Below are 17259 nucleotides of genomic sequence, written 5' to 3' on the forward strand. Positions count from 1 at the left end.
CTTTTTTGAAAAAACAGAAGTTAATGAAGAGAATACACACGTTTTTAAAGCTTTGTCAAAGGTGACATAATAACAAGTTTGTTTCATTTTCTCAGTGACTAGTATTTCTAACTTCTACCATTAATATATCATATCTATCTGGGGTGAACTGTTACTGTGGAGTATTTGCATGTTAGCCATTTCATTGTGGTATATGAGATGATACATACTTTAAACTTTGTTGAGTAACCTGAATATTTCACTATGATGATATTCATTTGTTGGGTTGGTATTTGTATATATTCTTCTTTCTTATATTTTTCTTCTTCTTCTTTTTTCATCGATAAAGGTGAACCGCAAAAGACATTTCGTCAGCACATTCTTGTACTATGTTTATTCTTGCACTTAATTTCTTAATTTTTAAATATGGAGCAATTTCATTTTGGGCATTCAAGACATTGGTCATCTGACCCCTGACACTCACAGCAGTGAACATCACGCTTAAAGAGAAGACAAAATGCCCAAGAACTTGGCTGTGCGGGACCACTGTAAATTCAGCAAACCCCTTTTAAAATGTTTAATATTCAATACCAATAAAACAAGAAGACACATGTTGCAGCGCTATGTCATCCATCTGGCTGTAGTGATGGCTCAGACCCACACTATCAGCCTGTTATTAGGGCCAACCTCCAAAAATATGAGTTAATCAACTCCTGCAACCTATATGCATTATGAGTCACAGTCTCAGTGACTTGACCGAAGTGACTTTGGACTGAGAAAGTTCCTTCCACCTTCACATCACGATTAAATCACTATCTTATGATTTTATCCCTGTTTTTTACATTACTTTTGAATTATTATGCAAGGATTTCCCTTTGTAAAAATATAGCCCTAAAAGAGAAAACCTATAACAAATCACTTAGGCCAAAGAACCTTTCTGAACAGATTTGAATCAGTTTGTGCAATTTTGAAAACTTGTGCCAATGGACATTTACCGAAGAGCTACCTAAAGCTGCCTGTTGCCTCTGCTGGCTGCGGTGTGGATGGTCTTCTCGCCATTTCACTCTCAGCAGACTGTTTTGGATGCTGTCTCTGTAGGTGGTCGAAAAGGTTTGTTGTGTTACCATCGGATATGCGGCAGTTTTGGGCAGAAGTGACGGCACTCGTTTCGGCCTCTGTGAAGTGACGGCACTCGTTTCTTAAAAACATTAGGAGTCCGCGGTTGCATGAGACATTTATCTTTATTTTGAGGCTCATATTTAACAGTTTGTTCAGCCCATTCTGTGAATAAGTGTGGTCAGACAGCGTCGATGCCACGCAACAGTCTGACGCTTGTGTACTGTTAAAACACGGTAGTTTTGTTTTCATATTTTTCAGCCTCTAGTTCTCTATGATTGGTTGATCAGCGTGTCTTTAGGGCGGGCCTGAAGCAGACTAGCTAATAGTGTGATTTGGCTGAGGAAAAAAAAACCTGCCGCATCCGTGCAGAGCAGAGAACAGCAGAGGATAGAATGTGTCCTACAGACAATACTACGATCTCTCTGCTTTGGCAGATCGTCAGCACGTCTAATCGCTTTCACAATCTTTTATCATCGCCCACCCCATTGACAGGTGACTTTGGTCAAATTGCAGGTCTGAAAATTACTCTTGACTTTACAGGGTTTTGGTCAAATATATGTTACAAGTCTCAATTCCAACTCTTCTCTCTTCTTCCTCCAGCCCTCCAGTGTTACTGTGACCGCTGCAGTGCCAACTCCAGCTGCACGACAGATGGCGTCTGTTTCGTAGCCATCCACAAGTCGGGCAGCCAGTTTACCAACGAGCAGCGCCAGTGTGTGCATGAAAATGAACTGATCCCACGAGACAGGCCCTTCATCTGTGCCCCGTCTGTCAAACATGACACAGGCATTTACCCGATGTGCTGTACCACAGACTACTGCAACAAAGAGCCTGACCTCGAAATCTTCCCTGGTAAAAACACATACACTTACTGGTGTAAATATATTTGTGAGGGCCTTACATAGTTGAGTTTTCCCAAAAGCCTTGGATTGTTCACCAACGTCATTAACAAGAGACAAGAGGAGAAACAAGTATAGAGCAGGACCATGAAGAACACACAGCCTTCAGGTTCATCCCTGTTGATGAATTCTCCCCCTTTTATTGAAAGAAGATTATCACTGGGTGGGGGTCCTACTTGGTATATTATTAGCCTTCCCTTGTATTATGTTATTATCACAGTTTATAAATATTTCAGTTTGGTATGTCTGCTCCTACTTTACAACATAGAGGAAAGGAGTGCATGCACAACTAGTGTTGTCCAAATGAAGCTTCCACTAGATGGAGCTCTCTGTTCAACAAAGGGTTGAAAAAGCACTGAATCACCATTCATTGAGCCTTTCTCTTTAAACCAAGAGCTCCATCTAGTGGACTCAACAATACAACTAATGCTCCATGAGGCTTCATTTGGACATAACCAACAACAACCATACACATATATATATATATATATATATATTGTCAAATTTGACTAAGAATTTACATTGAGAATATTGTCTTGTGATGTAATAGTTGGGTGGGAATATTGCTGACATAAGCAACATTCCTCAGTGCATTGTGTCTGCATTCATTTATAATATCAGTGCAGAGATAATATTGGCAACCCAATTTTCAGCTGTGACAGTGAAGAGGAGAAAAGAGAAAGGGGGGGGCAAAATACAATAAAAGAGAGAAGACAAACATTACATTTAAAAGTAAACATCAGTACATGTTTGTTTCTGAATTAACCAGGAATTGGTAGCTCATTTAAAGGTGGTAAAGTTTACAGCAAATTTCAAGTGATCATGCAGGATTTGTCACCATGTTAGTATCACCACCGTGCAAGATGCAGTCACAAAACGTTACAGGTGTGTAGTTGGGTCTATAGGTCGTTTTTGGCAGATTTTTCTTTTTTTCCCTACATCTGAAAAAATATAACAGTTTAATAATAATAATAATAAATGATGCAAAAAATTATTAAGGGATTCAATTTCTCAGCCATATTAGAAACTATTAAAAACAACCAAAAAATTAAGGTTAGTATTTTATCTTTTTTTTAATAAATGTATTCTATAATTCCATTACAATCTAATATGTATTCAACAAAAAGACACGATTCAAGACATGATTGAGAGAATTTTGGGTAATGTTTATAGTAGCCTAAGGAACATGATGGTTATTAGTAAGAGTACAGGGCTCAAAACATTTTGTGATACTGTTACAAGGCAAATGGCCATAATCTAAGTGATTGAAAAAAGAAATAATAGTAATAATAAAATCAGCCTTGTTATATTACACACTCTACGTGCGCAGACAGGTGTGATAAGCTCTAAACCAGGGATGTCAAAGTCAAATACATCAGAGGGCCAAAAAAACAAATTTGCTACAAGCCGAGGGCCGGACTGGTTCAATGTTTATTAACACATATTAAAATGATTGCATATAACCTATTGAACCCAGACCTAACACAGTGTACCGTGTTATATATAATAATTAAATAAATAATCCAATATTTTTGTATTTTGGATCACCTCCGTGAACATGTGCTCTGCCTCCCACCCAGCTTAAAACACCCTGTTCTCATCGTCCACCTTCCGTTTAGCCATAATTGGGGGGGGGGGGGGGGGGGTGCTGAATGTTGACATCTGCCCTGAATGCTGATGCATATTGAAGACGGGGCGGCCCACTTGCGGCGCTACAGTGAGTTTGCGGGCTACCGTTGCATTGTGGGTAATGTAGTTTTTTGCGTGAAAAACACCAGCAGGCGGCTGTGGCGTGCGCCCCGTTCTAATACTAATCAAATATCATCCTGGGGGCCAAGATAATTCATTGGCGGGCCGAATCTGGCCCGCGGGCCTTGACTTTGACACCCATGCTCTAAACTAAGCAGATGTGTCTGCGTGATAATCGGCTTAACCTGGGGTTCGTTTCACAAAGCAGGTTTAGTGAAAAGAGTCTGTTAACCCTGTAATGAGGGAAACTGAGTTTTTCCTTTCACAAAGGCAGGTAACTCAAACCAGAGAAAGAGGGTTAACTCTAGCCTGTTTCACAGAGAGAGGTAACTTAACCCCTCGGTCAGTTACCATGGTAACATCCTCTATGAACCTAACCACGTTCGGGACCAGGTTTTTCTCAGCAAACCTTGAGTTTCTCTCTGTCGTCTTTAAGCCACATACGGTATTTGATTTCCTCATTCATTCAGTCAGCAGGCGAGTTTTGACGTAGTATAGTTCTGCTATAGTTCTGTCTGTTTTCTGAGAAAATCATTGCAAAAATCAGTCAGTAGGCCTAAATTAGAAGTTATATTAGGTGGCGACAATTTCATTATGTCCTTTTGATAATGATCCCGTGGATTAAGGTGCAGCATTACTGCGCAGAGAATTAAATATTCATCAGGTGATGATTATCAGGCCGCGCGTAGATGTTCTTGCATTTCCAGACAATTATCTTTTTGAGCGGGACCGTTTCACGTCACACTCCATCATTTACATACACAACCTCATCCGTCCTTACATTTCCAACATTACCTACCGAAGTCATGCTCTCAGATATTGTATGTTGTTATTGTATTTTTTTAAACAACGTATAAAACTGCCACTTACGGTAATATTTACTATTCAATGTAAAACACCCTCAAAATGAGGTACCCCCATGAGATTGTGCCGAGGTTTTACCTATTTGAACAATCTTTTTATATTTCATCTTGAGCTACTGCCAAGTGCGCTTCCCCCTTTGCTGGAATGCACCTAAATAAAATAAATAGGCTACCACTCAAGCAGTTTCCCCTGTGACATTATTTTGATTGCAAAGGACAACATTTAAATGTACCCATTGACCTGTCTACCTTTCTTTTGCTGCAGCAGCAGTGTTACGCTTTTGGCGAAAAATGTGCTCAAACTCACCGTATGAGCGCATTCATATTTCCAATTCCAGTGGTAGCGTAGCCATCCTCTTCCCCGTTGCCATGGTGATTTGTCGACTCAGGGCTCCATTGATGCTGTCTTTTTATTCTTGTGGTGCATGTGCTTAACTCCAGGTCAAACTACTCCAAGTTGATAAAACTAACGCAAATCAGCTGTTCTGGAACCATAAACTCAGAGTTTCCTATCTCAGAGTATATCAACTCAGAGTTTGTTGAACCTGCTTTGTGAAACGGACCCCTGCTTGTGTTGGCCAATGCCGAATATTTCAAAATAGCAAAAATTGGCCCTAATTAATCAGCCTCTAGTTGGGACCAAAATCTTGCGTGCGTGTGTGTGCAAACCACCCATCAGCCAGCAGATAGAATGTGCCCCTGCAACACTTGGCCCGTTAGCTTCCTGGCTGGTGGCTAGCACTTCAGTCCTCCACTTGACAGCCCTCAGTATAAGTAAACCTTTCCAACAGTTCGCTGCCTCACTTGATCCTCACATGTTGATCTCAGAGCCAAGTGTAACCAACTACACTCACTGGTCAAATCTTCATTATTTTTGATTTTCTAACCTACTCTACGTGTCTGTGTCCCATCTGTCTGCAGTGCCCACAGTCATCACTCCTCCTCTGGGCCCCATGGCTCTCGCAGCAGTGATTGCTGGTCCAGTATGTGTGCTCTGCCTGCTGTTGGTCTTGGCATTCTATGTTTGCCACAGCCACAGGGGTCTGGGGGCCGGGGGTGCTGGGGCCCATCACCACCATCACCATCGGGTGCCCAATGAAGAGGACCCATCAATGGACCACCCCTTCATCACCGTTGGAACAACGCTGAAGGACCTCATCTATGACATGACCACCTCTGGCTCTGGATCAGGTACGATGCTACACCCCTGGTGTTCAGTCTGGGCTGACATAATTTGTGTATGCATTGAACATCATCCACACTACACCAACACCTAAATGAGAGGGGCTGGTGTGGCATCTACTGCTGTGAATAAAGCATGGGCTGATGATGTAACATACTTTCTGCACCACTAATGATAGTGTTGAGGTAGGACTAAATGATGGGCAGCCATTGAGGTAAAATGTGGCCACTGGGAAAGTTTCACGGCACGTCCTCTCGCATGTGCTCTCTCTCGCCGTGTCTCCATTACAAAAAAAGGACCCCAGAGGGATTTACTAGACTCCAGAGGTGACTTATCACTCTGAATGGGTTTAGATCATCGGAGCGGCGCTGCATAGTTTTATGAGCACTTCGAGATCCGACCATTATTAAAAAAATGTACAGTATGTTGCTCAAGAAAGACAATTAAGTTTGTTATAATTTTGACATTTAAGGTTAAGCTTTAAACGTTTCTTTACTGTTATTTTTAAAAACAAAGTTAGAGGTTTACATGGTCAGGGTTTATATGCATGCTTATACCAATTAGGCTTAAGTGCACACTGGAGATAGAAAATTAGAGAACAGTATTAATTCTTGATTTATTCTGAAATACTGTTATTTTTTATTGTTCATAATTTGATAGAATAGCAGCTGTGTCTACTGTATACATCTGCTGTACTTGGATGTTTTTTATAATAATATCCAAGGCACTTGACCTTTATTTTGTGTAAAAAGCAGTGATTAAAATTAGAGAACACTTTCAAAACCCTCCCAGTTATTGGTGTTAATCTGAAACCTGGTGACAATTGACTTCATTGTTGGACACAGCCTTTTTATCTGCTGCTCTCCTGGTTACTTGGCAAGATATCAAGCTGCTCTAAGGTGAATGAAACACTGAGACAGCAGGTTGTCCAGATGAAGGCCAAAGGGATGCCCCTATCAGCCATCAGAGAGAGGTTGGGCGTTCACAGTCTGTAATTTCAAGAAGATTTAAACTTTACAAGGACACAGATTCCTTTAAGAGCCTACTCACACTGTCCTTTTGGCCGCTGCCAAAACCGGTTTTTCAGCTAAAGCCTAGTACCTTTAAGAAGTGTGAGTGCACCCGCTCCGGCCACAACTGCGGCCAGCGGGCCGTCCACGGCCCGCTTGAAAGAGGTGGGCTTTAGCGGAGCCGTTTGCACATGTACGAGCGCGTGCACTTGTACGAGCACAAGCACGAGCCCTACGGCAGTAGCGTTATGTCCGCCTGTTCGGACATGTAAATAGAAGGACGGACCATGCGCGGACATTTAACAACAACAACAATGGCGGTGAAAGGTTCATGTTGGTGTGATGCGGAGGTGGAGTGTCTACTGCAGATTTGGTCGGATGAAAATATTCAAAAACAGTCGACAAGACGCACAAAAACTCCGAGGTCTATGGAAAGATTTGTAAACAAAGCCACACACACGCGATCAATGCGTGTGACGTGTTACGGCGTGATGGCGTATGGACAGCAAGAAGCATTGGCCGGCCCTGGCAGTGTGAGTACAAACGGGGCTGGGGCGCGGGGGGGAGAGGGAGGGGAAACAAGTACCCTAAAGTCCGGGTCGCGGTCCGGGAGGACAGTGTGAGTAGGCTCTAAGTCCCTCAAAAGGGCAGGTTGTCCATGTAAAACAAGTGCACGAGAGGACAGGAAGACTATCAATGGGTAATAGGTTCAACACTGCAGCTGGGGTGGTCTCCAGTTCAGTGCTGAACAGGGCAAGGATCTGTCTCTGCACACTGTGTCTCATCATTTAAGACTTTTTGGACTGAAAGCCCACTCTACAGTGACCAAACCTCTCATCAGCAGAAAGAATAAACTAGACTTGCCTTTGCTGAGGATCATGTTGTGTGGACAGAGGAGTGACTTCAGCGATGAGAGGATGTTCAGTTTATTTGGGTCTGATGGAAACGGCGTATGACTGGGGAAAGGCTGAACCCAAAGTGTGTAAAGAAGTCAGTTACATTTGGAGGAGGAAGTGTCATGGTTGGGGGGATGTTTTGGCCTCTTGTACAGCTCCATGGCAGGGTAAATGAAAATGTTTGTGAACCTCCTTCAGCAACATGCAATACCTTACTACAACTGTCTCCCAATCAGCTGCAATTTTCATACAAGACAATGTCCCCTGTCACATTGTAAAACAAGTGAAGCAGTGCCTTGAAGCTAAGAATATTGAAACAATGAATTGGCCAGCCCAGAGTCCAGATCTAAACCCCATAGAGAATCTCTGGAAAATCCTTATTTTAAATCCTTGTTGATAAAGTAATTCCCTTTTAGAGTTATAGAAATTGTGCTTGTTAATGAATTACCACGGTTATATTACGAAGTCTACTGTGGTGTTTTCACTAATTCACTGTTTATTTATGAGTCTGAGCTTGTTGTTTGTTTTGTTTTGTGAATATAGCTACCTTGTTTTTCTTTTATTGATACAGTTGTTTTCTTTTAATGATATAGTGTGATTTTATTATTATTTGTTTTAATTATTGACTCCTCCTGTGTGGACCCCAGGAAGACTAAACTTTGTGGAAGCTAATGGGGATCCAAATAAAGAATAAATTATAATGACTGTCTGGTGCAGATTCAGGCTGCGTAATGTCACGCACGCACACACACACACACACACACACACACACACACACACACACACACACACACACACACACACACACACACACACACACACACACACACACACACACACACACACACACACACACACACACACACACACACACACACACACACACACACACACACACACACACACACACACACACACACACACACACACACTCTGCAGTGGCAAAAGCTGTTCTTCAAGCCAGCCATAAATTTGCAGTTCTCTGTGGAGGCTGGCACCTTCAACACCGCCAGTGACTTAGATTCAGTTTTTCTAGCTATTTACACCATATTGCAAGGATATGCAAATGTGTTTGGGTGACTGACTCTCTCACTCTCTGCTGTTTTGAGTAAACCCTGTTGCACCTGTTGCAATTGCTAAAGAAACTTTAAAAAAACTTGGAGACTTGACACTGAGGGGGCACTCACACTTGGCCCAGATGATCCGTGCTGTACTTTATAGCATGATTGTCCCCCTCCCTCTTCGCACGTGGCCCAGACCTGCTTGCACTCACATTACTTGAAATGAGCAGAGTATGGCTGCAGCTATTAAATCTTTTTGTAATCGGGTATTCTACCGATTATTCCATCCATAAATCGAGTAATCGGATATATATATAAATCTTCTCCCCACCCTCCGCAGGTGGTTGACCCTCTCTCTAAGCTTGCGTCCTCTACCAGAGGCCAGGGAGCTTGAGAGTTCTGCGCGGTATTTTTGCTGTTCATAGCATTGCACTTTTTTTGACCAAGATGTCCCAGGTTGTTCCGGGAATCTGCTGTAACCGCTCCTCCAGCTTGGGGGTCACTGCCCCTAGTGCTCCGATCACCATGGGCACTACTGTCACCTTTACCTTCCAGGCTCTCTCGAGCTCCTCTCTGAGCCCTTGGTATTTTTCAAGTTTCTCGTCTTCCTTTTTGCGGTTGTCCCAATGGCTTGGTATCGCCACATCCACCACCACGACTTTCGTCTGTCCTTTATCCACCACCACGATATTGGTTTGCCATTACCATCCTGTTAGTTGGTATCTGGAAGTCCCACAGGATCTTCTGTGGTCATGTGTTGGATCGTTTCAGGTGCCTCTTTGCACAACCTACACCTTGGGTCTTGTCTGGTGTGGTATATCTGGGCCTCTATCGCTCTGGTGCACAGGGCCTGCTTCTGTGCAGCCATGAGTGCCTCAGTGATGTCCTGTCAGCCAGCCCTCTCTAGCCATTGGTAGGACTTTTTGAGATCATGCCGTGTAGGGGCTTGTCCTGCCATGTTGGCTCCTCCTCCAGCACCTCCTCATTTGCTCGCCATTGTCTGAGACATTCACTGAGTACGTCATCTGTGGGGGGCTTATCCTTGATGTATTCATGGTGCTTGGATGTTTCATCCTGGATAGTGGCTCTCACGCTCAATAGTCCACGGCCTCCTTCCTTACGGGTTGCGTACAGTCTCAGGGGGCTGGTTTTGGGATGGACCCCACCATGCATGGCGAAGAGCTTGCGGGTCTTAACATCTGTGGTCTGTATCTCGTCCTTTGGTCACCTGATAATTCCCGCAAGGTATCTGATCACTGGCAGGGCGTAGCTGTTTATTGCCCGAGACTTGTTCTTGCCATTGAGCTGGCTTCTTAGGACTTGTCTTACTCCCTGGAGATATTTGTCAGTTGCCGCTTTCCTCGTTGCCTGTTTGAGGTTGCCATTTGCCTGTGGTATTCCAAGGTACTTGTAATTGTCCTCCACATCTGCTATTGTTCCTTCTGGGAGTGGGACCCCTTCGGTGTGGACTACCTTGCATCTCCGTGTCACCATCCTACTACATTTCTCGAGCTTGGATGACATCCCCGTGTCATTGCTGTAGATCCTGGTAGTGTGGATCCGGGAATTGATGTCCCGTTCACTCTTTCCGTACAGCTTGATGTCATCCATGTAGAGGAGGTGACTGATCGTGGCTCCATTCTTGAGGCGGTATCCATAGCCAGTCTTGTTGATTATTTGGCTTAGGGGGTTCAGACCTATGCAGAACAGCTGTGGGAACAGAGCATCTCCTTGGTAGATGCCACATTTGATGGATACTTGTGCAATTGGCTTACCATTGGCCTCAAGTGTGGTTATCCACATCCCCATTGAGTTTGCAACAAAGGCCCTCAGAGTCCTATTGATGTTGTACAACTTTAAGCATTCCGTGATCCATGTCTGTGGCATCGAATCGTAGGCTTTCTGGTAATCAATTCAGGCTGTGCACAGGTTGGTGTGTCAGGACTTGCAGTCTTGGGTGACTGTCCTGTAAACCAGGAGCTGGTGTTTGGCTCCTCTGGTGTCTCTACCAATGCCCTTCTGTGCTTTGTTCATGTATTCATGTGTTCATGAGACAGGTTATTGGCTGATAGTTGGAGGGGACTACACCCTTCATGGGGTCCTTCATGATAAGGACCGTTCGCCCTTCGGTTAGCCATTCTGGGTGAGTTCCGTCTCTCAGCAGCTGGTTCATTTATGCTGCAAGGCGCTTATGGAGTGCTGTGAGTCTCCTTAGCCAGTAGACGTGGATCATGTCCGGGCCGGGTGCTGTCCAGTTTTTCATACCTGAGACTTGTTCTTCTTGTCTGCCTGTGATAGTCACTGGGTTCTGTTCAGGGAGGTTGCTGTGCTCCTCTCTCAGAGAGACCAGCCATTGTGCACTGTTATGTGCTGCCTCCTCCCATATGCTCTTGCAAAAGCATTCAGTTTACTGCCTCGGGAGAGGTAGAGAGACAGAGACAAGATGTGTGTGTGTTGAAGGCAATTCTCTCGCAATTTGCCATGAATAGGTTTAAACAATTCAAAGTGGGCAAACTCTGCCATTCATCTTGCAACGCACTCCGTTCACCTCGGAGACCGTACAGTGTCTTCGGAAAGGAAGAGAGGCGGCGGCGTGTGCGCCTACGTAAACAACAGTTGGTGCACGGACGTACAGGTGGTTGAAAGACACTGCTCGTCTGATATCGAACTTTTAATGGTGAAATGCAGACCATTCTATCTGCCTAGGGAGTTCAGTGCTGTGTTTTTGCTGAGTGTTTACATCCCGCCGCGGGCGGACTCCACCACGGCGCTGAGGCTGCTGCATGACATCATCAACAAATACGAGACCACACACCTGGACGCAGTGTTCGTTGCTGCTGGCGATTTCAACCACCACAACCTCAAGAGTGTTCCCCCCAAATACCACAAACAAGTGAACTTTCCGACGAGGGAGAACAACACTCTGGACCAGGTCTACTGTAACATAAAGGGAGCCTACAAGGCTGTGTCTCGGCCTCACTTTGGTCAGTCCGACCACATCTCAGCTTTTCTCTACCCCGCATACAGACAACGCCTCAAGCAAGCCCCCCCAGTAAGTACTACTGTTAAAGTGTGGAATGAAGAAACTGAACTGGTGCTTCAGGACTGCTTTGGTAGTACAAATTGGGACAATTTTTAAAGCTGCTGCTACGGGGACTGACTGTATTGTGGACTTGCAGGAATATGCCTCCAGTGTAACATGCTACATCAGTACATGTGAAAAAAACATTGTACCCACAAAGAACGCAGGGTATACCCAAACCAAAAGCCCTGGATCAACTGTGAAGTTCGGTCCGTGCTACGTGCACACTCCGCTGCATTTGCATCAGGCAGCGCTGAGGACTACAAAAAGGCCAGATATGATCTGCGTAGGTCCATCAGAGATGCCAAGAGACAATACAGACTAAAGCAGGAGGGTTTCTACTCCACCACAGATTTCTGTCGCATGTGGCAAGGACTGCAGCACATCACTGACTACCAGCAGGGGAGCAGATGGGCCACAACCAGCCAGCCCTCACTACCAGATGAGCTTAATGAGTTCTATGCCCGCTTCGAGGCCCTCGACACCAACCAACAGAGAGGACCACTGACTACGGAGCATGCACAAGACTCACCACTCACCGTGACAACAGCTGAGGTGTGCACAGCTCTGAGGAGAAAGAATCCACGAAAAGCACCTGGCCCACACGACATCTCCTGGCATGCCCTTAGTGTCTGTTCATGGGAACTGGCTGATGTGCTTGCTGATATCTACAACCTGTCACTAGCACAAGCTGTTGTTCCTGTCTGCTTCAAATCCACCACCAACTACGATTGTGTGGCCACCCAGAACAACAACAGTATTGTAAAGTTTGCGGACGATAATACAATCATCGGACTGATTACTGGTGGGTCAGAGACGGCGTATAGGAGAGAGGTGGCAGAACTTGTGGCCTGGTTTCAAGACAATAATCTCTCCTTGAATGCAGAAAAGACCAAGGAGATGATCATTGACTCGAGAAGGAAGACAGTGCAGCACATACCACTGTGCATAGGTGAGACAGAAGTGGACAGGGTGAAAACCTTCAAATTCCTTGGGACTTACATCAGCAAGGACCTCACTTGGTCTCACAACGCACAGCAGAGGATTAAAAAAGCCCAGCAGCGACTGTACTTTCTGAGAAAGCTGAGAAAATTTGGCATGTCATCCAAAATCGTCAGCAACTTCTACAGGTGTACGGTTGAGAGCATCCTCACCAGCTCCATCACAGTCTGGTATGGAAACTGCACTGCCCAAGACAGGAAGGCCCTCCAGCGGGTGGTCAAAACTGCACAGTCCATCTCTGGAACAGCCTTCCACTCACTTCAGGACATCTACGCCACCAGAAGAGCCCACAACATCATCAAAGACAGCACCCACCCACAGCACAGACTCTTCACGCTGCTGCCATCAGGCAGACGCTACAGGAGTCTGAGATCCAGAACCACTAGGATGACAAACAGTTTTTATCCACAGGCCATCAGGCTGGTGAACAGCTCCCTCATCAAGACCCCCCCCCCCGCCCTCACATCCCTGAACTGATTTACTTACACACACACACACACACACACACACACACACACACACACACACACACACACACACACACACACACACACACACACACACACACACAGAACTGATTAACATGCAAACACTGCTGCTACTCTCTGTACTCTCAATACTCGTTGACTGGTCTGTAGCTGCCACATGAAGTATGATCCCTGTCTTTCTTCAGGAGTAATGAAATAGATGTCGCTGGCAGTCTGTCTTCAGCAAAGGAGTCATTGAACATTCTCACAATTTTAGAGATTAGTCTGGAAGCACTAGCTGCGCGGGCCCTTTGCGCCAGGAGTCTCACTGCCTTATCTCCCTGCTCAAAAAAAGTTTTGTTTGGATTGTCGTAGCTGTCTCTCCACTACGCGTGTCATTAAGAGGCTGTGTTCAGTACGTAGTAGTAGCCGTTTCTTATATAGAGGGGGTGGAGAGGTGAAGTAAGTTCCATCAAGTTTTACCAGTTCCTCCACATTTTTCACGAGCCTAGCCCATTACGCCCTTCCCATTTGAGAAATATAGGATGTCACTTGTCCTCGAGCAGTAGCTTTAATTGCTCCGCACAGAGTGCCGCTGCTGGCATCAGAGGTGTCATGAAACCCCATGTAAGAGCGGATTTCAGTCGCAACAAAATCTTTAAACTTACTATCCGATTGTAAGTGTGAGCTGAACCTCCACGGTGAATGTGGAATAGTATCTTGTGGAAAACTAATGTCAACTGTGGTAGGAGCGTGGTCAGAAGTGACTATTGGCTGATATTCACATGCATTCACGCAGTCGAGGAGGTTGTTATTGACATAAGAAATCAATTCGGGTTAATGTGTGGTGTAGATGGGGGAAAAAAAGAAGAAAGCTTTCCCATGGGGGTTTCTAAACCTCCAGGGATCAGAAATTCCCAACTGTGATGCATATGTTTTTACTGTGTGTGCCGATTTGGATAGCGTAACCTGTGTAGGAGAAGAGCTGTCAAGAGTCACATCCTGCACTAGGTTGAAGTTTCCACCCATGATAATGTGATGACTGTCAGCGTTTGGGATTTTGCCGAATAGCCTTGTAAAAAACTGTTTATCGTCCCAGGTGGACGCATACAGCGAAACTAAGACCACTGGTATGTTCTGGAGTGTGCCCAAAACTATGACATAGTGGCTGTCAGTATCTAGGATTACATTTGTTGGCTCGAACAGGACCCTTTGATCAATGATGATAGCTGCCTCTCTAACTCTATCTGTAAATTTCGAGTGGAATAAGTGGCTCATCCACGCCCTCTTTATACGTAAGGTGTCAGCAGATTTGAGATGTGTTTCCTGCAGAAAGATCACATCCCCCTGAAGGTGCTGCAACTGTGTCAGGACCTTACCTATTTTGATCGCTTTGTTCATTCCCTTAGTATTCCAGGAAATCAGACGCACTCCAGTACCTGTCTTTACAGCATTAGCCATAGGAACAAAAATAATAAGTTTGAATGACACTGCATGACATTAAAGTACTCCGTAGTAGTGGAGGAAGAGAGTGGGGAGGAAGGGTAAAAAACAATAAATAATAATAATAATAATAATAATAAAACAAAAAAAGGCCCAAACGCACATAAAGCAGAATAAAAACAACATAAAACAAGCCAGTAACAATGTGACCAATCTGAGGGTTACTCCCATAGAAAAAACACATTCTGAGCATTCCAGCTCGAACTAACCACTAAACTGAACTTCAGGGGTCTCCTCCCTAAACAAACAGTGTTTGACCCCTTAAAGTCACATGAGAATAATAGTACAGAATAAAACATAAAAATAGTATTAATAATTATTCCAGAACAGACATTAAATCAAATTAGTCAGTGTGAGGGTATTTTTCTACCTTATAAAACCCTCCACCTGCGTTAGAATGCACGCTCTATCGATACAGGTCACCTCTGCACATCAGACTATAAAAAGTGTCAGGCTTCAGTAAAGCCTTTTGACCAAACAGAGAACAAGAATACTTCAGATAATACTGTGGTGGTGGGTGATAAAAAGTTTAAAATAAAATAAAGCTGTGAAAGAAATGTATAATAACGAACTGAAATCCACATGCAGACGAGCTTCCAGTGCTTGACACGAAGGTTGACCGAAGACAAACTGAATTCACATAACAGTGTGAGCAGGCACAAAAACAGGATGAGGAAATAGGAATTTAAAAAAACATCAGCAAACATTTGACCTCGAGTCAACATGTCCACAGTGCGTTAAACTGACCACTTAGCAATTCCTGTTCAAAACTTTGGCAGAAAATCGGCAGCCCGTTAAGACCCTAACTGTTAATGAAGCGGTCTAAAAAAATATAAAATATATAAACTCCGGTCAGTCCGGCTATTATAGCACAGCGACACAGTCAGCACCACTCGCGGTTATCCAGACAACATGACGGCGGCTCTTCTGCGGTGAAATCAAACTCTCTGTATTTCTGGCGCTGCTCCCCCACCTCCGGAGCGTAGTCCTCGTAGATGGCGATGGGAGAACCTCTGTATTGTAGCTGGCTTTTCCTGGCACGGGCTTCGCGTATGATTTTCTCCATCTCCTGATACCTGTGCAGCCTGATGATGACTGCCTGTGCTCTTTGCGCCGGCTTTGGTTTCTCAGCTAGTGTGCGGTGAGCCCCGTCACGTGATTCCAGGAAGCCTTCCCCAAAAACCTCCATGAGCAGCTCCGCGAAGAAGGCTGTGGGCCGCGGCCCTTCAACAGATTCTGGTAATCAATCACTCTGTTATTGCGGCAGCTGTGGGACTCCAGGTTGCTGACTTTAGCCAACAGCTTGGCATTGTCTGTTAGCGCGGCACAGGAGGCCTCCAGCGCTCGTACTGTAAATTTGCATTCACCTTGAGGGAGCCTATCTTCTGAGCGTGGTTGGACACTGTGGCGTGGACGTGGTCCATCTTTGCTTCGAGCATTGAAATGGAGGCTTTGAACTTGACAGAGAGGGCTTTGATTTCGGCGGAGAGGGCTGTGCGGTGATACTCCAAGAGGTTAGTAATAGCCGCCATGCTAATCTCACCGCCTGCCTTCTCTGCGGGGCTAACCTTCGCCCCCTGGTCTTTTACAATGTATCTGGTCGAATGTGTTGGCATATTTAGGTGGTGAATAAGTTGAACGTGACGAATATTACTGTTGTTGTTACTTTCGGGGTCCTGAAACGTAAAAATGATCAAAAGTTGCGGGAGCAAGACTCAACCTTTGTCTGCTCAATCTCAGCCAAACCGGAAGTACCATTTCTTCTTTAACCATATGTAAAATTCATAAAAAAATGTCTGGGGAAAAAATTAATTCCAGGCCTCAAGTGTCAGTCACTCTTTTCGGTCTTTGGTCACGCACTCCCGCCACACATTGTGTTTCTCACGTGGAAAAACAATTTATAAAATGCTACAGTGTACAAAATGTCTCTCACTATGGAACCAAGTGAGAGACACCTGGGTAGCTCAGACGGCAGAACTTCAGACTCTTAATCTGAGGGTCCAGGGTTCAAGTCCCTGTTCGGGCGATATGGGGCGGCAGTAGCTCAGTCCATAGGTGACTTGGCTGGGAACTGAGGGTCGCTGGTTCAAGTCACTGTGTGGACCATTTATGGAGCGTGTACTGGTGGCTGGAGAGGTGCCGGTTCATCTCCTGGGCACTGCCGAGGTGCTGTTGAGCTGTTGAGCCCCCAACTGCTCGGGGCGCTGGTCACTGGCAGCCCCCTCGCTCTAACATCTCTCCTTAATTGCATGTATAGGTCCTGTTTGTGCATGTGTGTATTTCGGGCCTGTGTGTGTAACATGTATAATAATAAGAGTGAAAAAATGTAATTTCCCCATGCGGGATAAATAAAGTAATTCTTCTTCTTCTTCTTCAAGCCAGTAAAAAAAAGAACAGGGTTACACAATAGTCAATCAGAAAATAGCACTATTGTATGTGGGTAAGT

The 17259-nt window shown here is 44.8% G+C and overlaps 1 protein-coding gene across 1 annotated transcript in view; it reads left to right on the forward strand.

The window, feature by feature from the left end:
- The window catches only part of tgfbr1b (transforming growth factor, beta receptor 1 b), a 67338-nt gene that overhangs the window by 25168 nt on the left and 24911 nt on the right, over window positions 1–17259 (forward strand). The window contains exons 2-3 of the mRNA XM_083936239.1: window positions 1699–1950; window positions 5531–5800. Of these exons, the coding sequence (XP_083792365.1) occupies window positions 1699–1950; window positions 5531–5800 (522 nt within the window). The remainder of the gene's footprint in view (window positions 1–1698; window positions 1951–5530; window positions 5801–17259) is intronic.

Source organism: Echiichthys vipera (genome assembly GCF_963691815.1).
Source record: "Echiichthys vipera genome assembly, chromosome: 21".
In the NCBI taxonomy this organism is placed as follows: domain Eukaryota; kingdom Metazoa; phylum Chordata; class Actinopteri; order Perciformes; family Trachinidae; genus Echiichthys; species Echiichthys vipera.